Genomic DNA, 27836 nt, shown 5'->3' with positions numbered 1-27836 from the left:
GATCTTGACTAACAACGACATGCTTTAAATCAATATAGTTTACGCATTCACATTTTTCACAATTTATGATGCTTTAGTTACACAGATGAACCAGATGGGCTGGACTAGGGGTGGGGCGGGTGTTAGATAGGAAAATTAGGGCAATCACAGAGCACCTTGCAGAGGCACTTCCTTTACTTGGCATGGACAGAGTTAGCTCCAGCTATCACCCCTTCTCTAAAACCTTTACAGATTCCTCGAATTAGAAGCAAGGCCCTTATCATTGTGTACTTTTCATTAGTTATTTGTGGTAAATACCCCTAACTAGACTAGAACTTCGATGAAGGTAGATCTGTGTCTGTTTTGGGTGTTCCAGGCTTTGTCTTGCACACGGTACTTCAATATACTTTTATATTCTTTTTCTTTTCTCTGTTTCCATGTCTCCTTTGCACCTTCTCAAGTGTTACTTTGCAAACGAATTCTTTAGGGATCTGGCTAAAATGCAGTTTCAGATTCAGTAGTTCTGCATTTTCTTTTTTTTTTTTTTGAGACAGAGTCTCACTCTGTCGCCCAGGCTGGAGTGCAGTGGCGCGATCTCAGCTCACTGCAACCTCCGCCTCCCAGGTTCAAGCGATTCTCCTGCCTCAGACTCCCCGGTAGCTGGGACTACAGGTGCATGCCACTACGCCCAGCTATTTTTTTTTTAAACGTATTTTTAGTAGAGACGGGGTTTCACCGTGTTAGCCAGGATGGTCTCGGTCTCCTGATGTCGTGATCCTCCCATCTAGGCCTCCCAAAGTGCTGGGATTATAGGCGTGAGCCACCGCGCCCGGCCTAGTTCTTCATTTCTAACAAGTTTTCAGGTGATGCTTATGTTGGTAGTCCTCTGAGACTATCACACTTTAAGTTTCAGGGTGTTAGAAAAACGACTCAGAAGAGGCTACACGTAGTCAGTGTCCTGGGTTCAAATGTGAATTCTGATTTTACTAACGGTGCGATTGTGGGCAGTGTAAGCCTCTTGCTTTCTCCGTAAAATGAGATACACTCAGCATCTGTTGCATGTATTATTGCGAATATTCCGTAAAATAATGCACATAGAGGGCAGTTAGGTTCCGGTCGCGGTCAGAGTACAATTAATAGTAATTACGAATGTGGGGGCGGAGCCGACAACGGAAGGGGTGGAGCGTCGCCAACCGTTGCGCATGCGCAGTCCCCCTTGAACGCACCTCAGGTGAGACTTCGGCGAGTGGCTTCCTATGGGTGGTCGGATTTCGGGGTCCCTAGTGCGACGAGAGTGGGGCGGGCTTCTGCGTGGGGCCTCATTACAGTTCTGGGGGCATGTGGAGGATAGGCAGGTGTCACTGCCTTAATTCACTGGAGGCGAGTATTTCCGGGTCGCTGGGCGACCGTGGTCTGGCTGCTGGGCCGTGCTCCGTGCGTGCCCGCGCGTGTCGCCTGTAGGCCCGGGCCGAGCGTTCCGCGGGCTAGGGGAGCGCTGAGGGCAGCCGAGGGCCCCAGGGAACCGGGGGAAGCGGGAGCTGGGTGGGAACCGCGGCAGGAGCCGGGGGCCGGGGGAGCGGAGGCGGCCAGCTCTCGGCCTCTGCCGAAAAGTCGTCCTCTGCACAGCTAGACTGGGAGAATCGTTGCTGCTTGAAACCGCGTAGCCTGCAGACGCTGAGCTGGGAGGCCGCCCCTCCCAGGGAAGCAGCCCCGATTCCTTGGAGCGCAGCCCGGCATAAGGGGCTTCCGACCCAGCATTGCACATTTGGCTTGAGCTTGTGTCCCCGAGTCAGCTTCTCAGCCCCGTGTGATGTTAACTGCATGACATACAGCCCTGTTCCGAATCTGTCAGAGGCGGCTTCGTGTTAAACTTCACCTAAACTTCCCGGAATGATGCCTGTCCCTGTGCTGAGAAGGCAGGCGCTGGTCTGCCGTGTCTCCCTTTCCGCAGCTAGTAAACCTCACTTATTTGTGGGTGGACAGGTGTGTCCCTGGTGGTGTGTAGCAAAGGGACTTGAAGTTTTATCAGCCTCCTGAAGCCGAGAGCCTCGGAGTGCAAAACGTATGTGTATTTTTAGAAAGGTAAATACTTTGTTGTACGGTGTTATTTGGAGGCAGCTGTGCTCACCACTATACACCAAGGCAGCCGTACAGTATCATTCGCACTTTATTTTCTTTTCTTTTAACCCTGGCCTACAGATGGACTTTATTTCTTAGCATCACCCTCTCTTAAAACAAAATTTTACTTCGATTCCTTGAATAATGGAACTGGCTGCAGGCGGTCTTTGTTCATCCCTTGAACACTAAAAATAACCCCAAGAGGCCGGGCGTGGCGGCACACGCCTGTAATACCAGCACTTTGGGAGGCCGAGGCGGGAGGATCACTTGAGGTAGGAAGTTAGCCTAGCCAACACGGTGAAACCTCGTCTCTACTAAACATATAAAAAATTAGCCAGACGTGGTGGCACACGCCTATAATACCAGCTACTGGGGAGGCTGAGGCAGGAGAATCACTTGAACCCGGGAGTCGGAGGTTGCAGTGAGCCAAGATCGCGCCACTGCACTCCTGCCTGGGAGACAGCAAGACCCAGTCTCAAAAAAATAAAAATAGGCCAGGCGCGGTGGCCCACGCCTGTAATCCTAGCACTTTGGGAGGCCGAGGCCTGCAGATTGCCTGAGCTCAGGAGTTGGAGACCACCCTGGGCAACAGGGTGAAATCCGTCTCTACTAAAATACAAAAAATTTGCTGGGCCTGGTGGCGGGATTCCCAGCTCCCAGCTACTGGGGAGGCCGAGGCAAGAGAATTGCTTGAATCCGGCAGGCGGAGGTTGCAGTGAGCCAAGATCGCGCCACTGCACTCCAGCCTGGGCGACAGAGCGAGACCGTATCTCCAAAAATAAAAAAAAAAATAAAAATAACCCCAAGAGAGGCATCTGTACTGAGCATGACTTATTTTCTGTCAGTCATGTACAGCATTGTAGTGAATGGAGCAAAACAACTGTCCCTTCCCACCACTCAACTGCCTCTTGGTTGTATATGAATTACTTTGTAAATTTCTTTGCTTCATTTCTTTTAAATAAGAATAATAAAGTTTTAATCTTTTGGTCCCCGGGGTGATCACATTATCAAAATGAGGGAATTTGGGGGGTGGTGGGGAGGGCCACCTGGTAAGATATTAGAATAATCCTACAAAAGGAAGATTATTTGATTACACCCACCGTCAGGCATTGAAAAGGGGTCGGAAGTGAATGGAGTAAAACACCTGACAGCAGTGAGCTGGGATTGAGGACAAAAGAGCACACATAGGACAATAGAAAAATCTGAAAAACAAGGGGTTCTCCTCTTCTGGACTTTGAGGTTATAAGGAGGCTGACTAAAAACTTGGGTTTACATTAATGTCTTCAGTAAGTCTTATATTCTGTTTTCTTAGCTTGTTATCTTTTACTTTAATTTGAAAAAGAATAATGACACAAACGCTTTTTCCTGATTAGCTTTTAAAGGAAGACTATCAAGATCTAACCGGTCTGTAGTTTTGCCACTTAATTGGTTCATCACCCAATCAGTTTCCACCCCCTGCCCTCATTTGTATAAAAATTACTGCGTGTCTGCGAAAGGGCAGATTACTGGCTCATGCCTGTAATCCCAGCACTTTGGGAGGCTGAGGTGGGCGGATTGCTTGAGCTCACAAGTTCGAGACCAATCTGGGCAACATGGTGAGACCCTGTGTCTACTAAAAATACAAAAAATACAAAAAAATAGCCAGGCATGCCAGTGGTCCCAGCTGCTCGGGAGGCTGAGGTGGGAGGATTGTTTGAGCCCCAGTGAGCTGAGATTGTACCACTGCACTCCAAATGCCTGAACTATGGCACAGTTTATGTTGTATTAATAGTTTAGTATATGTTGTATTATTAGTATGTATCAGTATATAGGATATATATACTATCTATAATATACATATATAGTATATATAATAGTATATGTTGTATTAATAAATGAAGAACTCCAGCCCCTTAGAAAGTGTAGAACCACTTGAGAAAGATCTTACTTTTGTAGGGCACTTTACAAAGAGCTGTTTACATATTGTGTCCATTTAGATTATTTCTTAATTCCCAGTGCAGCTAAAAAATTAACTTAACCTATCTTCCCCATTCTGTTTTCCTACACAATTAAAAAATTTTAGTTCCATAAATTGTTCTTTTTACAATGCTTTCTTGCATTTTATCTCTTTCCTGTGCTTTATCCAGTTTTGTCTTTGGTTCATCATGCCCCTCAGGCATGGAGTTTGAAAACCAGGTATGTAGGATGTCTAAACCAAAAAAGTATACCATAGTATTGGTCTTACTCCCATACAGAGAAGCCATTCAAACTGTGGGAATGAATTTATTAGAGAAATCATAAGAGTAGTTTAAATATGTTCATTCAGGTTTACACATATCTGTTATTGTTAAATTTAGGATGGCCCGTACTTTGGAACCACTAGCAAAGAAGATCTTTAAAGGAGTTTTGGTAGCCGAACTTGTAGGCGTTTTTGGAGCATATTTTTTGTTTAGCAAGATGCACACAAGCCAAGGTAATCATAATTCAGAAGTTAATGCTTTCTAAAGGGGTATAGTTTTGCTAATCCATTTTATGTGTTAAATGGCAATGGCATTTTTGGAGAAATTGGTTCTTCAGATTCAAGATATTAGACATTTTTATGGGCAGAACAGGAATCAAAGTATTCATTATTGTGGACTAGATCACTCTCACTTCTCCCTTAAAAATTTTGTTTGTGGGCTAAGGAAAAAATTTCATACCTCCATGGGTTTTACTATTGGGGAGGGTAGAGCAAGTGTCCTTGGTCTGGCTTAGTTTGGGAGCACAGATGGAGGAAACTTAGCCTGCCCATTACACTTCATTGTTTGATAGACTAAGAAAGTAACTGGTATTGCTGTTTTCTGAGTAACCAGTTTTCTCAGGCTATAGTATTCTTCCTGGGCATCAACAGTGGGCAATAAAAGACTTTCACATGCTATGGCTGAAAGTGCTTTAACATTTTTCTTGGGGAAATTTTATATTAGAGCCCTCAACTTTTTAAGTTAGGAAGTGATTTTTCCCTAAAACAGGGAATAGACCTGGCGTGATAGCCATCTTTGAAACTTGCCAGTCTTCCTCAGTGTACTTTGTTGGAACTCTGTACCAAGATGCTACTGGATACTCACAAAATCCCTTTTCTTTTAAACTCTAAGGAAGGGTATTTAAAAAACATACCAACAGTATTTAAAAACAAATTAAAGCTTGGGATCAGTTTTAAAAAGTGGTCATAGCTGGGTGTGATGGCTTGCACTTGTAATTCAAGCACTTTGGGAGGCCAAGGTGGAAGGACTGCTTGAGCTCAGTCTGGACTGCACATAGCAAGACCCTGTATCTTAAGAAAAAAAAAAAAATGCTGGGCATGGTGGTGTGCTCCTGTAGTCCCACCTACTCGGGAGGTTGAGGCAGGAGGCTCCCTTGAGCCCCATCCCAGCTACTTGACCTTGGCTGACATAGGAGGCTCACTTGAGCCCAGCCTAGGGGGGTCTAGGCAGTGGTGGACTGTGACTGTGCCACTGAACTGCAGCCTGGGCAACAGGGAGAGAGATCTTGACTCAAAAAAAACAAAAGGAGATCATTCCTGGATTATCAGAAAGACCTTAAAACAAATTTCTAATCTATATGGTTCCCATCATATGGACCCTAAAGCTAGCATTAAATTGTGGCTGTGTTAATATAATGAATTTCTGTTCATATCTAATTTCAAGACATCCTTTTTTCCATCAGATTTCAGGCAAACAATGAGCAAGAAATATCCCTTCATCTTGGAAGGTATGTTTTTCCTTAAGTAAAAATAAGTATAAAACAACTTCTTCAGGTAACCTATAAATTAAGTAGTAATTTCTTTACAAGGAATTTCTAACAATACTATTCACATCTATTTTAGTTCTTCTGAGACTAAATTCTCATCTATTCTAGTGAGAGGAGAATTAGGTAATGGGCTGGATTCTGAATTCTTCTAGTGGTTAAGAATGTAAACTGTGCAATCATTCATGTATGAGGTGATAGAATCAAACCACAGTTTAAACCTTTGGTTTTAAAAGATCAGTTTCATCTCAGGTTTGCTAACTTCTTGGAGCTGTCTCTTTCTCTGTCAAGTAGATAAAGACTGAACAAGATGACATCATGTAGTTAGACGAAATAGTGCTCATTACAATGATTAGAGACGCCAGGACTTATATGTGAAGTCTGTAATCCTACTGTCCTCTTTTTCATTTTGTTATGTAGCAATATGGAAAAAAGAAGTTGTTTTTTTCAATACATTTAATTTTAACAATGTTTCCACATGACTTTATAAATGAGAGCTATTTTTATTTATAGTTTATTACAAATCCACTGAGAAGTCTGGAATGTATGGAATCAGAGAGCTAGACCAAAAAACATGGTTGAACAGCAAAAATTAGATGTAAGTAGAATTTTAATCTATAATTTACATTAATAACTCATTTCCTTTGCTTTTTAGTTTTTTGAGTGGTTTTAATCCTCTTCTTTTTAAAATGTTTCTTTTTCTTGATGATACTTTTTGCATCTCTGTTGTGTAGCCAGTCATCACGTTCAGCCTCCCATCTAAGCTGTTTGAGACCTTTGGGAGAAGAAGAAAAGATGAGTGTACTACCACACTGTAGACTCTTGGTGGTCCCACAGAACATGCTGCTGAGTCACAGGAACTTCTAGCCTGCCTTGGCCTGCGGTTTCCCACCCACTATACAAACCCACTGCTTGTTTGTTGCTTTTCTTCTCATATTTGTTGTCAAAGATTAGTGTTTCAAAAAGAAATGACTAAGGAAGGAAAAGAAACAAATGTTCTGAAGATTTTCTCTCCCCAAGCACTTTTACTGGTGAAATAAAAACCAGTAACAATCAATATCAGAAATAGTTAAAATGTCTATAAACATGTAAAGTTACTTAGCAAACTCATGCTATATAAAAATGGCCCACTTCCCTAAAAAAAAGTAATTTTTGTAGTCTGCAAGGTTTTTTTTTTTTTTTTTTTCTGTAGTCTAAATACTTGTTAATCTTACATGTTCTCCTGAGAGAAGAAAAAGCCATTCCTTTCAGGTTGTAAAGTACCATGAAAAGGTCTTTCCAAAATATTCCTATCAGCCAGGCACGGTGGCTCACGCCAGTAATCTCAGCACTTTGGGAGGCCGAGGCAGGCAAGTCACTTGAGGTCAGGAGTTCGAGACCAGCCTGGCCAACATGGTGAAACCCCCTCTCTACTAAAAATACAAAAATTAACTGGGTGTGGTGGTGCATGCCTGTAATCCCAGCTACTTGGGAGGCTAAGGCAGCAGAATTGCTTGAACCTGGGAGATGGAGGTTGCAGTGAACCAAGATCATGCCACTGCATTCCAGCCTGGGCGAGGGAGTGAGACGCTGTCTCAAAAAAAATAAATAAATGAATAAATAAAATAACAAAAATTTCCTATCTTCTGAAGTTCCAAGCCAAAGCTATTTTTAAAACATCAATAAAAAAATTTGAGTTACTTACTTGCATTATCTTTGTTAGCCATGGCATTCATGCCAATGTTATCAAACTTGGATCCCATATTTTCATCCAATAGATGGCCAAACTTAAACAAAAAAGATAAATTTATTAGAAAACTAAAAATAATGTAGAATAGCTAGCTTCTTAAAACAGTACATTAGCCTTACCTCTTCAGCAGATACAAATAGGCTGGAATCATTTAAGTTTCTTTTCTTTTTTCTTGGCCCTAAAAAAAATTGTAAGTCTACATTATTCAATTATAAATCTAATGATTTTAGAAAAATGCAATGCAACATGATTTTATTTTAAAAATTATACTTGGGTAAAAACAATTGCAATAATCTTCTAGCACCATTGGGTAGCTGGCATTTAAATATAATTTAAGAGTTAGTATATAATATTTTCAAAAAGCTAACATCCTAATATAACTGTTCAGATGACAAGAGTGTCTTCTGGCTTTTCAGATTTGGCCACTGATCGAAGTTTACCCATAAGGGAAATAACATAGTATCAAGTAATAGTAAAATTATCAGTTTGACATGGATGGGTTTTGAAATACTTAAGACAAAACATAAAATTTAGTTCAGGGGTCTTTAGATTGTAAAGAAATTGACTGAAAGTATGTTTATTATGCTATTAAATGAAGTTCTGTTTATAACACCAAAAGAGGTTCTCCTTTAAAAAAAAAAAACTTATCTGTAGTACTGAATATATAAACTTTTCCCGAAAAGTCTCTTTTCCTGAAACAATTATTCAAACTCTGCATCTTTGATATCAGTGTCTCTAGCAGTAGTAGAGCCATATTTTAAAAAGAGCTTTACTAAATACAGATGCATAACATTCAGCTGTTTTAAGTGTATTAACGCATTTTAGTAAATTTACAGACTTGTTCAACCACAACCACAGTCTGATTTTAGAACATTTCCATCAACTTCAAAAGATCCCTGGTGCCATTTGTAGTCCTCCAACCCATCTCCAATCTATCTTGTTTCTATAACTTGCCTTTTCTGGCTATTTCATATAAATGGGATCATATGACATGTGGTTTCCTATATCTGACTTTTTTCATTTAGCATAACGTTTTTGAGGCTCATCCATGTTGTAGTACTCCATGCCATGTTGTGGGCTACATAATATTCCATTGTATGGATATACCACATTTTACTTATCAGTTAATGGACATTTAGGTTGTGTCCACTTTTTAGCATTAATAGTGCTGCTATGAACAATCATGTACAAGTCTTTGTATCAGAGCCACTTTTGATAAAATAGTTTCTAAAACATTTCATTTTGATTTTTATTAAGGTGATATGTATGTTACTTAACAGCTGTATAATACGCATTTGCATGCATTAGGAAGGTTTTTTTGGGTTTTATTCATCCTGTAGTGATGTATCTGTGACCTCAACGAGTAGGCACTTCTGTACTGTACTGTTTCTTAAAGTTTCTTTTATCCCGCCCCCACCCCCAACCTCAGCCTCAAGTATGTAACACCATGCCTGGCTAATTTTTGATTTTTTTTTTTTGAGACAGAGTCTCGCTTTGTTGCCAGGCTGGAGTACAGGGGCGCGATCTCGGCTCACTGTAACCTCTGCCTCCTGGGTTCAAGCGATTCTCCTGCCTCAGCCTCCCAAGTAGCTGGGCCTACAAGTGCGTGCCACCACGCCAAGCTAACTTTTGTATTTTAGTAGAGATGGGGTTTCATCATGTTGGCCAGGATGGTCTTGATCTCTTGACCTTGTGATTTACCTGCCTTGGCCTCCCAAAGTGCTGGGATTACAGGCGTGAGCCACTGCGCCCAGCCATTTTGATTTTTTGTAGAGATGGGGTCTCATTGTGTTGCCCAGGCTGATTAAAGTTTCTATAAGGTATGTTTATTCTTAAGGATATCTACTCTAACACCTGTAAATGTAGGGTGATCAATTAGTAAATTAATACATCTGAATCAATTAATAAATCTGTTTAAAATTCCTTGCCTCTTTTTGTTTCAATCAATTCTGTTGGGTATTCTTTAATCTGCATCCAAAACTATTATCAATTGAGATTTGAAATCCTTTCAGGCTAATGTCTTCTGAAACAGTACTTTACTATTTGAAACAAGCTGAGAGCGCATCTTTTTTAACATTAAAAAAAAATTTTCTTCTCCTCAAATTCCTTTTACCAGCATCGTTTAATAAAAGGCTCAGTAGAACTTGAAGTAAAGCAACACTTTTCTGTGGGATGGTCTTGAGAAAAACTGCCTATATCTCATCTTATGCTAATATTAAAACATGATCTTGGATACTCAAGGGAAGACAAAATCTGGAAGATAACATGTTATAATTTAAATATGTATCAGTTAAATCATCTAGTTATTAGGGGGACTATGAAATTGACAGCAGTGTTTGAAAGAGCTGATAAAATTTTGTAGGCATGAGGCTCTGAAAGACTACTACCAATATGTAAATGAAACTTTTTGTCAGGCCTCTGAGCCCAAGCTAAGCCATCATATCCCGTGACTTGCACGTACACATCCAGATGGCCGGTTCCTGCCTTAACTGATGACATTCCACCACAAAAGAAGTGAAAATGGCCTGTTCCTGCCTTAACTGATGACATTATCTTGTGAAATTCCTTCTCCTGGCTCATCCTGGCTCAAAAGCTCCCCTATGAGCACCTTGTGACCCCCACTCCTGCCAGGCACAGAACAACCCCCTTTGACTGTAATTTTCCTTTACCTACCCAAATCCTATAAAATGGCCCCACCCCTATCTCCCTTCGCTGACTCTCTTTTTGGACCCAGCCCGCCTGCACCCAGGTGAAATAAACAGCCTTGTTGTTCACACAAAGCCTGTTTGGTGGTCTCTTCATACGGACGTGCATGAAACTTTTTAAAACATTATTATTATTTAACTGCAGATCTATTTTTAGTCATCAGTATTTAGCAGTAAGCAGAAGCCAGAGAGGCACTGGAGGCAAAGTATGTACAGTGCTTTCTACATTTTTATCAAAAATCTTAAGACGCTGTCATCTGATACAGCACTTTTTTCTTTTATTAGCACCTTGTGTTACCCTATGAAGCAGAATCTTGTAAGATAATACTTTTAAAAATGTTAAAAAAACAATTAGCAGAAAGAAGAGTTTGTATCATAATAAAGGAGCATGGATTATTGCAAGGGTCAAATGGCAAATAATGGTTGAGAAAATAAAAAGATAACAGGTGTCTGAAAAATCCAAGGCTTTTATAATTGAATGGTTTAAAAATGAATGAGCAGAGATTAGCATGTGAATCTCTGGACTAGGTAAGGAATATCTGCATTCAAATGTGAGTGGGCACCATCCAATCTGCTGGGGCCCTGGAGAGAACAAAACAGAAGAGGTAAACATGTTGATCTGCTGTGCTGAGGAGGAAAATGGCGGATAAGGGGACAGGACTAACGTGAAGCTCCCACATGGATGGACAGAACAGCGTGTGGCGACGTGTTTAGTCTCCTTAAAAGGTATCCAACAAAACTAAGCTTCATAAATGAAGGAGAGATATCTATGCTGAGAATTCGCCACTACCAAGCCAGCACTATAAGAAATGCTGAAAGGAGTTCTGAATCTTTGTTTTTTGTTTCTTTTTTTGAGATGGAATCTTGCTCTGTCGCCCAGGCTGGAATGCAGTGGTGCGATCTTGGCTCACTGCGACCTCTGCCTAATGGGTTCAAGTGATTTTTGTACCTCAGCCTCCTGAGTAGCTGGGATTATAGGGGCTTACCAACATGTCCGGCTAATTTTTTAATTTTTTTGTAGAGATGGGGTTTTGCCATGTTGGCCAGGCTGGTCTTGAACTCCTGACTTCAGGTGATGCCCTCCTGGGCCTCCCAAAGTGCTGGGATTATAGGCGTGAGCCACTACACTCAGCCTAGGAATTCTAAATCTTGAAACAAAACCTTGAACTACACCAAAATAGAGCCTTCTTAAAACCCAAATCTCACAGGGCCTATAAAATAACACAATGAAAAAACAACAAAATCAAAGTATTCAAGCAACAACTAGCATGACGAATAGAACAGTACCTCACATCTCAAATACTAACGTTGGATGTAAATGGCCTAAATGCTCCTCTTAAAAGATACAGAATGTCAGATTGGACCACCAACCAAGAATCTGCTGTGTTCAGGAGACTCACCTAACACATAAGGACTCACATAAACTTAAGGTAAAGGGGTGGGAAAAGATATTCCATGCAAATGGAAACCAAAAGCAAGCAGGAGTAGCTATTCTTCTATCAGACAAAACAGACTTTAAAGCAACAACAGTTAAAAAAAGACAAAGAGGGACATTACATACTAGTAAAACGATTAGTCCAACAAGAAATGTCATAATCCAAAATATATATATGCACCTACCACCAGAGCTCCCAAATTTACAAAACTATTACTAGACCTAAGAAATTAGATAGATGGCAACACAATAATAGTGGGTGACTTCAATACTCCACTGACAGCCCTAGACAGGTCATCAAGACAGAAAGTCAACAAAGAAACAAGGGACTTAAACTATACCCTAGAACAAATGGACTTAACAGATACCTATGGAACATTCTACCCAAAAACTGCAGAATATACATTATTTTCTTCAGCACACGGAGCATTCTCAAGGACAGACCATATGGTAGGCCACAAAACAAGTCTCAATAAACTTAAGAAAACTGAAATTGTATCAAGTACCCTCTCACACCACAGTGGAATACAATTGGAAATTAACTCCAAAAGGAACCCTCAAAACTATATACAAATACATGGAAATTTAATAATCTGCTCTTGAATGATCTTTGTGTCAACAATGAAATCAAGATGGAAATTAAAATATTTTTTTGAACTGAACAATAGTGACACAACCCATCAAAACCTCTGGGATACAGCAAAAGTGGCACTACATTTAGTAAGTTCACAGCATTAAATGTCTACATCAAAAAGTCTGAAAGAGCATAAACAGACTTATAAGCTCACGTCTCAAGGAACTAGAGAAACAAGAACAAATCAAACTCAAACCCAGCAGAAGAAAATAAATAACAAAGATGAGAGCAGAACTAAATAAAACTGAAGCAAACACTACAAAAGATAAATGAAACAAAAAGCTGGTTCTGTGGAAAAATAAAGAAAATTGGTAGACCATTAGCAAGATTAACCAAAAAAGAGAGAAGATCCGAATAAGCTCAATTAGAGACGAAATGGGAGATACTACAACCGATACCACAGAAATACAAAAGATCATTCAAGGCTACTATGAACACCTTTATGCACACAAACTAGAAACCCCAGAGAAAAATAAATTCCTGGAAATATACAATCCTTCTAGATTAAACCAGAAAGAAATAGAAACTCTGAACGGACCAATAACAAGTAGCACAACTGAAACAGTAATAAAAAAAATTGCCAACAAAACAAAGTCCAGGACCACATGGATTCACAGCTGAATTCTATCAGACATTCAAAGAACTGGTACCAATCCTACTGAAACTATTCCAAAAGACAGGGAAAGAGGGAATCCTCCCTAAATCATTCAATGAAGCCAATATCACCCTAATTCCAAAATCAGGAAATGACATAACAAAAGAAAACTACAGACCAATATTCCTGATGAACACAGATGCAAAAACCCTCAACAAAATACTAGCTAACCGACTCCAACAGCATATCAAAAAGATAATACACCATGATCAAGTGGGTTTCTTGCCAGGGATATAGGGCTGGTTTAACATATGCAAGTCAATAAATATGATACACCACATAAACAATTAAAAACAACAATCATATGATCATCTCAATAGATGCAGAAAAAGCATTTGACAAAATCAAGCATCCTTTATGATTAAAACCCTCAGCAAAATTGGCATAGAAGGGACGTACCTTAAAAGTAATGAAAGCCATCTATGATAAACCCATAGCCAACATTATACTGAACAGGGAAAAGTTGAAAGCATTCCCCCTGAGAACTGGAACAAGACAAGGATGCCCACTTTCACCACTTCTATTCAACATAGTACTGGAAATCCTAGCCAGTGCAACTGGACAAGAGAAAGAAATAAACGGCATTCATTATCAGTAAAGAGGAAGTCAAACTGTCACTATTCACCGATGATATGATAGTATACCTAGAAAACCCTAAAGACCCATCCAAAAAGATCCTAGATCTGATAAATAAATTCAGCAAAGTTTCAGGATACAAAATCAATGTACGCAAACCAGTAGCACTGCTATACACCAACAGCAACCAAGCTCAGAATCAAATCAATTACTCAACCCCCCTTACAACACCTGCCAAAAAAAAAAAAAATAATAATAACGATAATAATAATACTTAGGAATATACCTAATCAAGGAGGTGAAAGATCTCTAAAAGGAAAACTACAAAACACTGCTGAAAGAAACCATAGACACACACAAATGGAAACACATCCCATGTTCATGGACGGGTAGAATCAATATTGTGAAAATGACCATACTGCCAAAAGCAATCTATAAATTTAATGTAATTCCCATCAAAATGCCATCATCTTTCTTCATAGAACTAGGAAAAAACAATCCTGAAATTCATATGGAACAAAATAAAAGCCTGCATAGCCAAGCAAGACTAAACAAAAAGAACAAATCTGGAGGCATCTTATTACCCGACTTCAAACTACACTACTAGGCTATTGTTACCAAAATAGCATGGTACTTGTACAAAAACAGGCACGTAGACCAATGGAACAGAATAGAGAACCCAGAAATAAAGCCAAATACTTAAAACCATCTGATCTTCGACAAAGTAAACAAAAACAAAGTGGGGAAAGGACACCCTATTGAACCAATGGTGCTGGGATAACTGGCAAGCCACATGTAGGAGAATTAAACTGGATCCTCATTTCTCACCTTAGCAGAAAACTCAAGATGGATGGAAGACTTAAAGCTAAGACCTGAAACTATAAAAATTCTAGAAGATAACATTGGAAAAACTCTTCTGGACATTGGCTTAAGCAGAGTTCATGACCAAGAACCTAAATGCAAATGCAACAAAAACAAATAGATGGGACTTAATTAAGCTAAAAAGCTTCTGCATAGCAAAATAATCAGCAGAGTAAACAGACAACCCACAGAGTGGGAGAAAATCTTCGTAAACTATGCATCCGAGAAAGGACTAATGTCCAGAATCTATAAGGAACTCAAAAAGTCAGCAAGAAAAAAACAATCCCATCAAAAAGTGGGCTAAGGATATGAACAGACAATTCTCAAAAGATATACAAATGGTCAAGAAACATATGAAGAAATGCTCAACATCCCTAATTATCAGGGAAATGCAAATCAAAGCCACAGTGCAATACCACCTTACTCCTGCAATAATGGCCGTAATTTAAAAATAAAAAACATTTCAGATGTTGGCGTGGATGTGGTAATAAGGGAACACTTCTACACTGCTGGTGGGAATGTAAACTAGTACAACCACTATGGTAAACAGTATGGAGAGTCCTTAAAGAACTGAAAGTAGAACTATCATTTGATCTAGCAATCCCACCACTGGGTACTACCCAGAGGAAAATAAGTCATTATATAAAAAAGACACTTAAACACACACATTTATAGTAGCACAATCTGCAATTGCAAAAATATGGAACCAACCTAAATGCCCATCAACTAATGAGTGGATAAAGAAAATGTGGTGTACATATACCACGGAATGCTACTCATCCATGAAAAGGAGAGAAATAATGGCATTCACAGCAACCTGAATAGAGCTGGAGACCATTATTCTAAGCGAAGTAATTCAGGAATGGAAAACCAAACATTCTATGTTTTCAGTTATAAATGGGAGCTAAGCAATGAGGATGCAAAGGCTTAAGAATGATATAATGGACTCTGGGGACTTGGTGGGAAGAGTGGGAGGCAGTGGGGGATAAGAGTACACAATGGGTGCAGTGTACTGCTTGAGTGATGGGTGCACCAAAATCTCAGAAATCACTACTAAAGAACTTACCCATGTAACCAAATACCCTACCTGTTCCCCAAAAACAACTGAAATAGTGATAACAAATTTTAAAAAAGTGAATGAAAAGATGATTTAGAGATATTTGAATGCGAGAAACAATTCAAAATGTGGAAAATAATTTCCACTTAACATCTTTCTTAAAAAGAACCCCCCGCCAACCCCTGAATTTTATTAACCAAATTTAGGAGAGTTCATTTCCCAAAACGATAATGACACCTTTCACATGGACACTGCTTTTAAAAGATATTAAATGCATTTTCTTACCTTGAAATGAGCCAGCAAAGTCAAAATCATCTGTACCTTTTCTCTTGCTTCTCTTAGTACTGACTTTGGAGTGGACTTCAAGTTCTGTTACATGAAAAAATTTGCTATTAAGCAATTTAAAAACAATAGGACTGGAAAATATTACTCCAAGATATGCTAAAATCTTTATTCTGATGGTAAGGCACTATACTGCTATTCCATGTGGGTTTTGTAATTCCACTAGCATAGGCTTGAGGACAGACTGAGATCAAGACTCTAAGAATTGGCACAGTTCTAATATTTTGTGCAAGTATAAAATTTTCTAAATAGCTTCATTAATAAGACCAAATAATATAAAACCCCTTAAAACAAGAAATTTCTGCTGTGGTTCAGAATAAGTAGAAGAATGTTGGGCGGACATGTGCATGCTGGAGGTATGTGAAAGGACAGAAAGGTCAGACAACAGTCTAGAGACAATTCTGGGTGTTCCTTGCTAATTTACAACAAGATAAAATATTCACCTTCATCTATGCTGGGCTATGATGAATACTGATTAACTTTTATAAACTGTTAATTACTATTAAAAAATGGCAGCATTTCAGCTCAACATGTATTGTACAGAGAAGCTAGCTGCTGGTTAAAGTAAAAGTCCAAAGCTCAAAAAGCTGCTTAAAAGAAAACACACATAACACACAATAAAAACCCTTCAGCTCCAAAGGAGAACGAAAAGGTCCTTTTAAGTTTCTGGCTGACATGAGTATTAATTTGAATACAGGGCTATATTAAAAACCTTTAGCAGAAAAACAAACAAGGCTAAGCAAGTGAGGAAGATACAGTTTATGTCTTATTTTAAAAAGTGCTTACCTGGAACGCTCTCACTTTCATCATCTGACACATCCATGAATGTTCCTCCATCTTCATCAACTTCAGCAAATTCTTCATCACCCATACTTCCTAAAGAAACTTCATCGTCATCCAGATTACCAAGTTCATCATCACTACCTTCTGAATCTTCATCTAATGTGTTATCCTTAGCTCCTTTTGTTCTCTTTTTCACGTTTCTGGAAAAAAACACAACTTGTAATACAAGAGGAGGCAGTATTTTCTAAAGTAGTGTTTTGTTGACTACTAAGGCAGTAGCTATTAAACGACTTAGAAGGAGAAAGCTTTGCAGACTGCTCAGAGTAAATAATAACGTGCTTTATAAAGGTCAAAGATGAAAGTACTGTATCCACTTCCCAAACTTACTTGAATACATTTCCCCTTTATCATATAGTTCTGTGGTCTACTGTTCTGAGGGACAACAATTTGGGAAATGCTAGAAAAATAGGAAGGAGAAGATAGAAGTATGTTACCCAGCAAAATCCATATCATCCTTTCCAGAGCTGAAACAGTTATCATCTTCAAATGTGTCTGCCAGAGAATACAGAAATTGTGAGATACAACAAAGAATGACAAGCTTGACATACATCTTGTATCTGAATCAATTATTCTAACAGTCATGATTTTGCTGTTTATGACAAGTGAACACCAAAACAATATAACTGTTGCTAGTGTGTCTTAATAATGTATACAAACCTGTGAAATACTGATCTTAGTTAAATCCCAAAACTAAAGAAGGATCCAGTTAATTTCGGCTCTTTCTACAGTTCTTTTATGGAATGAGGATAAATATCAAATAAAATGATATTTAGCAATTGTAGTCCTTTGTACTCTATTAGAACTACTTAAGTGCTCATTTTTAATAGGTGTGATACAATATGTAACATCTCATGCTTGTAATTCCAGCACTTTGGGAGGCTGAGGTGGAGTGATCATCAGCCTGGGCAACACGGCAAGACCCTATCTCTATTAAAAAAAAAAAGACAAAAAAAAAACCCAAAAACAAACGAGCTGGGCATCATGGCAGGTACCTGTAGTCCCAGCTACCCATGGGGCTGAGGCAGGAAAATCGCCTGAGCCCAGAAGGTCTAGGCTGCAGGGCTGCAGTGAGTTGTGATTGTGCCACTGCACTCCAGCCTGGGAGACAGAGAGAGCCTGTCTCAAAACAAACAAACAAAAACCCCAAAAAACAACAACAAAAAAATATGTAACGTGTAATCAGCGTAAGTCTTTCCAATTTACCATGTTTTTGTTTAAGTCTATTAAGTTTCAGTCAAAATTTCTGTAGCTCTGTGGATTAAAGATAAAAAAGATCAAACAGTAGGCTATTGCTATCAATTAGTACTGATATACTATAATAGATTATGAATAGTAAAAAGGATTTCTATTTCACATGAGATTTGGCTGTAACAATTGAATAGACTTAAGCAAATATAAATGTTTTCTTATATGGACTATCCAAAGCACAAATCATGTATTTTTCTGGTGCAAATGTGGGTGAATTACCATATATCATAAAAATATTTCTTTCTTTTGTTTTTTTTTTTGAGACAGGGTTTCACTCTGTCACCCAGGCTAGAGTGCAGTGGTGTTATCTTGGCTCACGGCAACCTCTGACTCCTGGATTCAAGCGATTCTCGTGCCTCTGCTTCTCGAGTAGCTGGGACTACAGGTGCGTGCCACGATGCCCAGCTCATTTTTTGGGGTTTTTAGTAAAGACAGGGTTTCACCATACTGGCCAGGCTGGTCTCGAACTCCTGACCTCAAACAATCTTCCTGCCTCAGCCTGCCAAAGTGCTGGGATTACAGGTGTGAGCCACAGCGCCTGGCCCCAAATATTTCTTAATCTTCCACTGTGATTTGCATGATATTCTTAGCTAAATGATTTTTTAAAACTAAGGCCACTTCTCCCACTAATGTTCCATGGTCTATTAACACATAGTAGTAGATTATTTTACAAAGAGTCAACAAAACAAATTACCAATCAGCTCTTCAAATTCTTCATCATCCACGTCTTCTATACTTTCTTCATCTGCATCCCGTTTTTGTTTCTCTTTAACAGCAACTTTTTTATAATACCTATAATATTCATGTTATATATGACAATTTTATTAAAGGTCTAATCTTACTATAATCAAAGCACCTATGACCAGTGGCAAACCACAACTGTAAAATCTTAAATATACTCAATTGGAAATAAATGACTGAAATTTGTATCTAATATACAAAAAATAGTTTAACTCAATAAAAAGTAGCTGGAATCTTTTAAGTGTAATACATTTCAAAGATAATATTTTATCGGCCCTATTCTTATATTAGAATACAGCAAAACTTAGCCATTTACAGATGTAATCAAACCCTCAAAATTATTCATTCTAAATGATTTTAAAAAACAAGCCAAATCAAACCTAATTAACCAGTCAACCAAATGAGATAAGAGGTACTTTACTACCATAAGGCATTAGGTTATGATACTAGTTGGTTTAGGACTTATTTCTATAGCAGTGCACTGAATTTTTCTGAATCCATTCTAAGGGCCATGGTCTGGATAAATTACCCATGCGTTATCACTATATTAAACTTAAAGTATTTAATATAATATAAATCTATATTAAAGGTAGATTTTAAGCCTATAAAGAAAACTATTATAAAAGGAAATTAAAGGCTAAATTCAAAAAAGTCAGAAGCATAAAACAAAATTTATATGCTAAATTAACAAAACTCCCAAATTTACTTTAGTTTTACTAAGATATATTAAGATTAGCAAAATGACTGATTTGTAAATTTTCTTAACAAACATAGACATATCCTTTGATCTTTTCAAAATATGCTGATTAGATTTCATAAAATGAAGCATTTAACACTAAGGCCACTTCTCCCACTAATGTTCCATGGTCTATTAACACATAGTAGTAGATTATTGAAGCAGATTATTTCATAAAATGAAGCATTTTATGAAATCTAAAAATTTAAATTTTAGCAGTTTCCCCAAATGAAACTATATTATGTATAGTACCTGTGGAAAAACACTTCATCCACTGGTATTTGGCTTTCTTCTTTTGCAAGGAACTCCTTACTGTTCACTACAAAAATAAATTTAAACATTTTAACTTAATATAGCAATCCCCTTTATGTTACTCAAGCTCTTAAGACAAAATACAGCATAATCTGTAATTCTAAAAATCTCAGAATTGTGAGGAAGGTAGACAGAAGGGACCCTGGAGTGCAAGGGACAATCTCTGAAAAAGTCTGTGTGAAGACCCAACATTTGAAACTTCACTGGCTACAGCATAAAGTAGGCAGTACATAGCTGTCAGTGCAGTTACAGTGAAACAACAGGGTTCTCTTACTGTTCTTCAATTGCATCCAGGACCCAACTTTCAAGAGAAATAAAAAATTCAAAGAGTTATTTTAATAAATAATCACTTTAAACTTGTCATTTTCAGCTCAAAAAATGACAAGCTTGCCATTAATGCTTGCCATTCTGGGAATAAACTGGAAGTAAACAGAGTTTTCCTTTATACTGAGGAAAACTAAGAAATAAGGAACTACAAGAAATCAGTTTTACCTCTTCAGAATAAAAACTGCTGACTCATCCTGAGTAAAAGGAGATTTGGCTTTTAATTCTAACTTACTGTGGGTAAATCCTTTTATGTCTCTGGACCTCTGTGAAGTAAGTCACTGGAAATTAAATGATCTATAAGGTCTAATTTAATCCTAGTCTCTGAACAAAAGGGAGATGAGATCTGGTATGCAAAGAAATGTCTGCTTTGAATACAACAACAGACTCAGATCCAGAAGATGGCTAGCAAATATAGAAGTAGGTTATTAAGATTAAAATGATGCTCTGTGACAAAACCAGCTGTGGGTTTTTGTGCTGCTAATATTAGAGAGCTTTAAGGTGGTCTGAATTGTAAGCAATAATAATTATATACATAGGGGTTGTTGATGAAGCTATGGATGATAAAATGGTGATAACTGTCAAAGCTGGGTGATGGTAATGGGGGGGGTTCATCATACTATTTTATTTTGGATATGTTTCAAATTTGCTGTAATAAAGTTAAAAAAAAAAAAGGCCCAGTCAGATACAGTAGATTTAAGAATACCTATTCTTGGAAAAAAAGATGGATAATGTCTTTGATGCTCAGGTTTTATTCTGATAAATTAGAACAAAGAATAATATAATTTACACATCTTTGTCTTATATTGTCTTTTCAGTTTCAACTGTCTAAGCTTTATACTTACCAGGAAGATGACGAATATCCTTAATAAAATGTTTTCTTTTTGGCTGCATCACAACACTATCTGTGTTTTCTGAAATGTAAAATTATGACAGTATAATGCAAAACCTAGTTATAAGCTCATATTGTTTATTATGTATTAAAAATGAAAGCCAAATAATTCACTAAATAGAAGCATACCTTTGCCTTTATGGGGCTTTGGATTTCGGTATACAAATCGATCCAAAAATCTCATTAGAGTGAAATCCTGCAGTGGGTCCCCTGAATACTGAATATAGTTTCCCTGAAAAGTGGAGGGGGGATTTAAAAACTTAATTCAAATTATATCTATGCATCCAGGTAAGAAAAAAGAAGAAAAAGATAATTTCTATTACACTGTATTGAAGATACAAATATGCAATAAATGACTCTTCAAATATCTCTCATGCACATTATACTTAAAAAATTAAACACAGAGATACATATACACACATATTCTAGGATGTAATGTTGATTTGATGGATAGACTAATATTAATAATGTAGGCCATCTAACCATTAATCAGGAACCAAACCCTGAAGTGGCAAACACAGCAAATGGGAAAGTGAGGCAGTATTTCTCCAGGAGAGGAGCTAGAAGGTAATAAATAAATAACTGCTGTGGCTTTCAATGTCTTATTGCTTCCACTCATCTCAGAGTGGGAAAAGTTATCTGCTACTCTGATGAAACAAGTCACTGCTCCTTTATACGAGCAGTAAAATGTGCAAGATTCTCTCTGTTAGAGAAAACATTGTATGACCAATTATTATCTAAAATGATACTTTTTTTCTTATTTCTCATCTTTGGATTTATTTTAGACTCACCTGAAGGATGGTCTTTGCAAAAAGGGCCACAGACGGATGAAAATGCACAGATAACTAAAAAGAAAAATGTGAATAATATCAATATTTCTAAGGTCGACTCTTAGTACATTTATAGGTTATTTAAGAAAATCGGGCTGGGTGTGGTGGCTCACACCTGTAATTCCAGCACTTTGGGAGGCTCAGGCAGGCAGACTGCTTGAGCCCAGAAGTTGAGACTGGCCTGGGCAATATGGCGAAACCCCATGTCTACAAAAAGTACAAAAATAGTCAGGGCGTGATGGTGTGCGTGCGCCTGTACTCCCAGCTACTCAGGAGGCTAAAGTGGGAGGACTGCCTGGGCCCAGGAGGTCGAGGCTGCAGTGAGCTGAGATGGCGCCACTGCACTCCAGCCTGGGTGACAGAGTGAGACCCTATTTCAACAACAACAAAAAAGAAAATGCAAAAATTTGAAATTTAAGCCAATACATTAAAAAAGTGATTCTCAAAACATTTTGGTCTCAGGACCATTGCCTACACTTAAAAACCAAAAATTTCATCAGTTTCTATTTAACAGGGTTATATCTACAGATACCTATGTTATAAAAATAAACAGAAAAATTGTAAATACTTATAGGTCCATTAAAAATAACAATAAAGCGGCCGGGCGCGGTGGCTCACGCCTGTAATCCCAGCACTCTGGGAGGCCGAGGTGGGCGGATCACAAGGTCAGGAGATCGAGACCATCCTGGCTAACACGGTGAAACCCCGTCTCTACTAAAAATACAAAAAATTAGCCAGGCGTGGTGGCGGGCACCTGTAGTCCCAGCTACTCGGGAGGCTGAGGCAGGAGAATGGCGGGAACCTGGGAGGCGGAACTTGGAGTGAGCCGAGATCGCCCCACTGCACTCCAGCCTGGGTGACAGTGCAAGACTCCGTCTCAAAAAAAAAAAAAAAAAAAAAAAGAAAAATAATTATGCTTCAGGATGAAATATATAGCGAGTGGTATTATTTTACAGTTTTGCAAATCTCTTTAATGTCTGGCTTAACAGAAGAGAGTGGATTATTTCATCTGCTTCTGTATTCCATGCTGAAATATACAATCTGGCCTCATACGTGTAGAAAATAGTCTTTTACATAGCTGTGAATTTTCTTCTTTAGTACTATACCAAAACCAAAGATTAGTTGTAATATGGAATCTGAAACCCATATTCAATTGGCTTTTGGTACTTGCTACTTAAAATTATTTGGTCTACTTTGAATCAATCGTTTATTCACTCAATAATTTGTAACATTCAGGTGGCACAGTGGCTCACACCTGTAATCCCAGCACTTTGGGAGGCTGAGGTAGGTGGATCACCTGAAGTCAGGAGTTCGAGACCAGCCTGGACAACATGGCAAAACACTGTCTGTGCTAAAAATAAAAAAATTAGCTGGGCATGGTGGCATGCTCCTGTAATCCCAGCTACTCAGGAGGTAGAAGTTGCAGTGAGCCAAGATCGCACCACTGCATTCCAGTATGGGCGACAGAACCTTCTGGTCTCAAAAAAAAAAAAAAAAAAAGAATTTGTAACATTGTACATTGGTCATTGGAAAAATACCATATGCAGTCCTTCCAAACATTGGCACATTTCATTATACTTTATCACAAAAATCACATTGTTAGAACCACTGATTTCATTAGTAAAGTTTTACAAATTGAGAAACTGTCAAGCTCAAGGTGGCGGTTACAAGATTTTTAAAACTTCAATCTTTGCTCAAAAGCTTATTTTTGAATTTTATTGCTGACAACAAATACTGCCAGCTTTTAAAGTCTGTTTTATCAGAGACTAGGATTGCAACGCCTGCCTTCTTTTGTTTTCCATTTGCTTGGTAGATCTTCCTCCATCCTTTTATTTTGAGCCTATGTGTGTCTTTGCACGTGAGATGGGTTTCCTGAATACAGCACACTGATGGGTCTTGAGTCTTTATCCAATTTGCCAGTCTGTGTCTTTTAATTGGAGCATTTAGTCCATTTACATTTAAAGTTAATATTGTTATGTGTGAATTTGATCCTGTCATTATGATGTTAGCTGGTTATTTTGCTCGTCAGTTGATGCAGTTTCTTCCTAGTCTTGATGGTCTTTACATTTTGGCATGATTTTGCAGCGGCTGGTACCGGTTGTGCCTTTCCATGTTTAGTGCTTCCTTCAGGAGCTCTTTTAGGGCAGGCCTGGTGGTGACAAAATCTCTCAGCATTTGCTTGTCTGTAAAGTATTTTATTTCTCCTTCACTTATGAAGCTTAGTTTGGCTGGATATGAGATTCTGGGTTGAAAATTCTTTTCTTTAAGATGTTGAATATTGGCCCCCACTCTCTTCTGGCTTGTAGAGTTTCTGCCGAGAGAGCAGCTGTTAGTCTGATGGGCTTCCCTTTGTGGGTAACCCGACCTTTCTCTCTGGCTGCCCTTAACATTTTTTCCTTCATTTCAACTTTGGTGAATCTGACAATTATGTGTCTTGGAGTTGCTCTTCTCGAGGAGTATCTTTGTGGTGTTCTCTGTATTTCCTGAATCTGAATGTTGGCCTGCCTTGCTAGATTGGGCAAGTTCTCCTGGATAATATCCTGCAGAGTGTTTTCCAACTTGGTTCCACTCTCCCGTCACTTTCAGGTACACCAATCAGATGCAGATTTGGTCTTTTCACATAGTCCCATATTTCTTGGAGGCTTTGTTCGTTTCTTTTTATTTATTTTTTCTCTAAACTTCCCTTCTCGCTTCATTTCATTCATTTCATCTTCCATCACTGATACCCTTTCTCTGTATTGGTTATTCTAGTTATACATTCGTCTAAAGTTTTTTCAAAGTTTTCAACTTCTTTGCCTTTGGTTTGAATTTCCTCCTGTAGCTCGGAGTAGTTTGATCGTCTTAAGCCTTCTTCTCTCAACTCGTCAAAGTCATTCTCCGTCCAGCTTTGTTCCATTGTTGGTGAGGAATTGCATTCCTTTGGAGGAGGAGAGGCGCTCTACTTTTTAGAATTTCCAGTTTTTCTGCTCTGTTTTTTCCCCATCTTTGTGGTTTTAACTACTTTTGGTCTTTGATGATGGTGTTGTACAGATGGGTTTTTGGTGTGGATGTCCTTTCTGTTTGTTTAGTTTTCCTTCTAACAGACAGGACCCTCAGCTGCAGGTCTGCTGGAGTTTGCTAGAGGTCCACTCCAGACCCTGTTTGCCTGGGTATCAGCAGCGGTGTCTGCAGAACCGTGGATTTTCATGATCTGTGAATGCTGCTGTCTGATCGTTCCTCTGGGAGTTTTGTCTCAGAGGAGTACCCGGCTGGGGTGGGAGGAGGGGGGAGGGATAGCATTAGGAGATATACCTAATGCTAAATGGTGAGTTAATGGGTGCAGCACACCAGCACGGCACATGTATACATATGTAACTAACCTGCACATTGTGCACATGTACTCTAAAACTTAAAGTATAAAAAAAAAAAACAAAAAAACAAAAACAAATACTGCCAGCTTTTTTGTTTCATTCATTTTCAAGGAAATATCTCCCAAATACCTAAGCCTGAATAACCAGTTTGTCAGTCTTTCATGAAAGAGCAGCTAGATGAGCTTGCAACAACTGGTAAGCATTTGTCCTTGAGACACATGACAACCTTCATGCTTTAGGTAGGCAGCTGAGGTATGTTACACATACTTGCTATGTATGCACACGAAATACTAAAAGACATGTTACTTTAAGGTCAAGATACTAAAATCAATAATTCTCCCTGTGTCATCATTCTTAAGTTATACTGGCTTTTTTTTTTTAACTGCACATATGTGGCAGTGATGAATATAATGACTTCTGATGCAGCTTGGTGCTGTCTTTATTCAGGATAAGCTGCAGCAGTTTTTACCTATCATTTCTTTCATAGTATCAGTGCCACCGTCAACACAGTGACGAAAACAAATAATGTACTGGTATTACTATGAAAAGAGCTGTGACCTGGCCGACTCACTAAAAAGGTATCAGTAACTCTGAGGGGTCTGGCTGCACCTTGAGAATAGCTGCATAAGAAACTTACTGGCTTTACACAAAAAGTCACAGAAAGGTTATTAGAAATATGAATTCCTCTTACGAATTCAGAAAAGTAACTTTATTTGCAAAAAGTTTTATCACAAAACTTTTCAGAGATATCTAATGAATAAAGCAAAATTTATCCATTTTCTCAACTCTATATGCAATAATCTACCTACAAAAAGCAACAGTTATAACCCAGGTGTAACATCCTTATTTTACATGCACACTTAAGATTTTCTACAAAATGAACTCTTCACATAGTATCTTCCCCCAAAAGTGGACTTTTAATGTTTATTAATGCTTATAATTATCATAAAAAAACAAAAACTTCAAGGCATTACATCCTCAAGGGCAAAAATATACAGCATAGGCCGGGCGCGGTGGCTCACGCCTGTAATCCCAGCACTTTGGGAGGCCGAGGCGGGCGGATCACAAGGTCAGGAGATCAAGACCATCCTGACCAACATGGTGAAACACTGTCTCTACTAAAAATACAAAAATTAGCTGGGCGTGGTGATGGGCGCCTGTAATCCTAGCTACTCAGGAGGCTGAGCCAGGAGGACGGCTTGAACCGGGGAGGCGGAGGTTACAGTGAGCCAAGATCATGCCACTGCACTCCAGCCTGGTGACAGAGGAAGACTCTGTCTCAACAAACAAACAAACAAACAAATATATATATATATATATATATACAGCATAAATGAATAAAAGACAATTTGAAATTATTTTACCTTTTTGAGTTCCCAAAGACTTGTATTTTCAGCTCCACAGAACAGAGGGTTTCTACTGAATGGATCGTATTTATTTAACTGTTTCCCACCTAGGAATAACAAAAAAAATACGATTTCTCAAATGCTTTCTTCCTAGCCCAAGAGGTCATTATAAGCACCACCATTAATATTCTCAACAGATATCTCCAACATTCTTACTTGGCCAAGCAACCTGGATTAAAAACTCTGAGCTCCCTCAGGAATTTGTCTTGGTACTTGAGCTAGCATTTGCTCTTGAATAAAGCAGGGAACATGTTTATCCCAATCACCAAAAGCTTTCTTCAAGGCCAGGTGCAGTGGCTCATACCTGTAATCACAGCACTTAGGGAGGCTGAGGCCAGTGGATCATTTGAGTCCAGGAGTTCGAGACCAGCCTGGGCAAAATGGTGAAACCCCGTCTCTTACAAAAAATACAACAAAAAAACTAGCCAGGTGTGGTGGTGTGTGCCTGTAGTCCCAGCTATTCGGGAGACGAGGTGGGAGGATCACTTGAGCCCAGGAGACAGGAGTTGCATTGAACCAAGATCATGCCATTGTGATCCAGCCTTCGTGACAGAGCAAGACCCTGACTCAAAAATAAGTAAGTAAAAGCTCCCTTCAAAACTTCTCCCTTGGCTGGGCACGATGGCTCATGCCTACAATCCCAGCACTTTGGGAGGCCAAGGTGGAAAGGCTGCTTGAGTCCAAGAGTTTGAGACCAGCCTGCGCAACAGAGTGGGATTTCATCTCTACAAAAAATACAACTAGCCAGACCTGGTGGCACGAGCTTGTAGTCCCGGCTACCTGGGAGGCTGAGGTGGGAGGATCGCTTGAGTTCAGGAGTTTGAGGCTGCAGTGAGCCATAATGGCCCACTGTACTCCAGCATGGCCTGGGTGACATAGTGAGACCCTGTCTCAAAAAAACAAAGACCAAACCAAAAAACCCCAAGCTTCTCCCTTTTCTAAATGGCAACAAAAGGTGCCCATTTTGGGGTCAAAGAGGTTGGAAACATTAAGATGGAAATAATCTGAAGATGAACTAGGTCTAAAGTCTTTTGGAGCTTTAGAGTGCTTCAAATATTTGTCATGAAAGTATGCCCAGAAATAATTCTCACTTGGAACAGGTCTGACATTATCTTCATGCTTTTAGAAACTGAGGATTGAAAAAATTTAAAACAAAGATTTTCAGAACAAACTAAGAACTGACTACCTTCCAACACACACGCTCTTCATCCTTCTAAAGGATTATTCTCAGTTTAGTCTTCAGGGGAACTGATGGATTCTTCTCAAACTTTTCTGGCAGCTATCAGACTTCTCTTTTGTAC

General features: G+C 38.9%; 2 protein-coding genes across 4 annotated transcripts in view; one reads left to right on the top strand and one right to left on the bottom strand.

Annotated features, from left to right (window-relative positions):
- The first annotated feature begins 32 nt into the window (after positions 1–32).
- On the top strand, positions 33–18733 carry CEBPZOS (CEBPZ opposite strand). Of its 3 annotated transcripts, none has more exons than XM_054475383.1 (5): positions 33–1210; positions 4434–4549; positions 5779–5823; positions 6373–6457; positions 6594–9511. In XM_054475383.1, exons 2-4 carry the CDS (start codon positions 4435–4437, stop codon positions 6453–6455), a joined length of 243 nt encoding a protein of 80 aa, XP_054331358.1. In that variant the 5' UTR covers positions 33–1210; position 4434; the 3' UTR covers positions 6456–6457; positions 6594–9511. The 3 variants fall into 3 exon arrangements, with proteins under 3 accessions (XP_054331358.1, XP_054331359.1, XP_054331357.2); XM_054475384.2 differs by lacking the exon at positions 33–1210 and adding an exon at positions 1227–1359; XM_054475382.2 differs by lacking the exons at positions 33–1210; positions 6594–9511 and adding exons at positions 1272–1330; positions 18212–18733.
- Positions 6343–27836, bottom strand: part of CEBPZ (CCAAT enhancer binding protein zeta) — a 30746-nt gene continuing 9252 nt past the window's right edge. Inside the window, exons 5-16 of the mRNA XM_054475362.2 lie at positions 26494–26582; positions 21741–21794; positions 21079–21181; positions 20903–20971; positions 19674–19740; positions 18639–18736; positions 17131–17188; positions 16640–16836; positions 15797–15880; positions 7708–7766; positions 7544–7625; positions 6343–6634 (exon numbers count right to left, since the gene is read on the bottom strand). Of these exons, the coding sequence (XP_054331337.1) occupies positions 6495–6634; positions 7544–7625; positions 7708–7766; positions 15797–15880; positions 16640–16836; positions 17131–17188; positions 18639–18736; positions 19674–19740; positions 20903–20971; positions 21079–21181; positions 21741–21794; positions 26494–26582 (1100 nt within the window). The 3' untranslated portion in view covers positions 6343–6494. The remainder of the gene's footprint in view (positions 6635–7543; positions 7626–7707; positions 7767–15796; positions 15881–16639; positions 16837–17130; positions 17189–18638; positions 18737–19673; positions 19741–20902; positions 20972–21078; positions 21182–21740; positions 21795–26493; positions 26583–27836) is intronic.

Source organism: Pongo pygmaeus, chromosome 12 (genome assembly GCF_028885625.2).
Source record: "Pongo pygmaeus isolate AG05252 chromosome 12, NHGRI_mPonPyg2-v2.0_pri, whole genome shotgun sequence".
Lineage (NCBI taxonomy): Eukaryota > Metazoa > Chordata > Mammalia > Primates > Hominidae > Pongo > Pongo pygmaeus.
The sequence above is the reverse complement of the archived record's forward strand: the minus strand, read 5'-3'. Positions and strand labels throughout refer to the sequence as shown.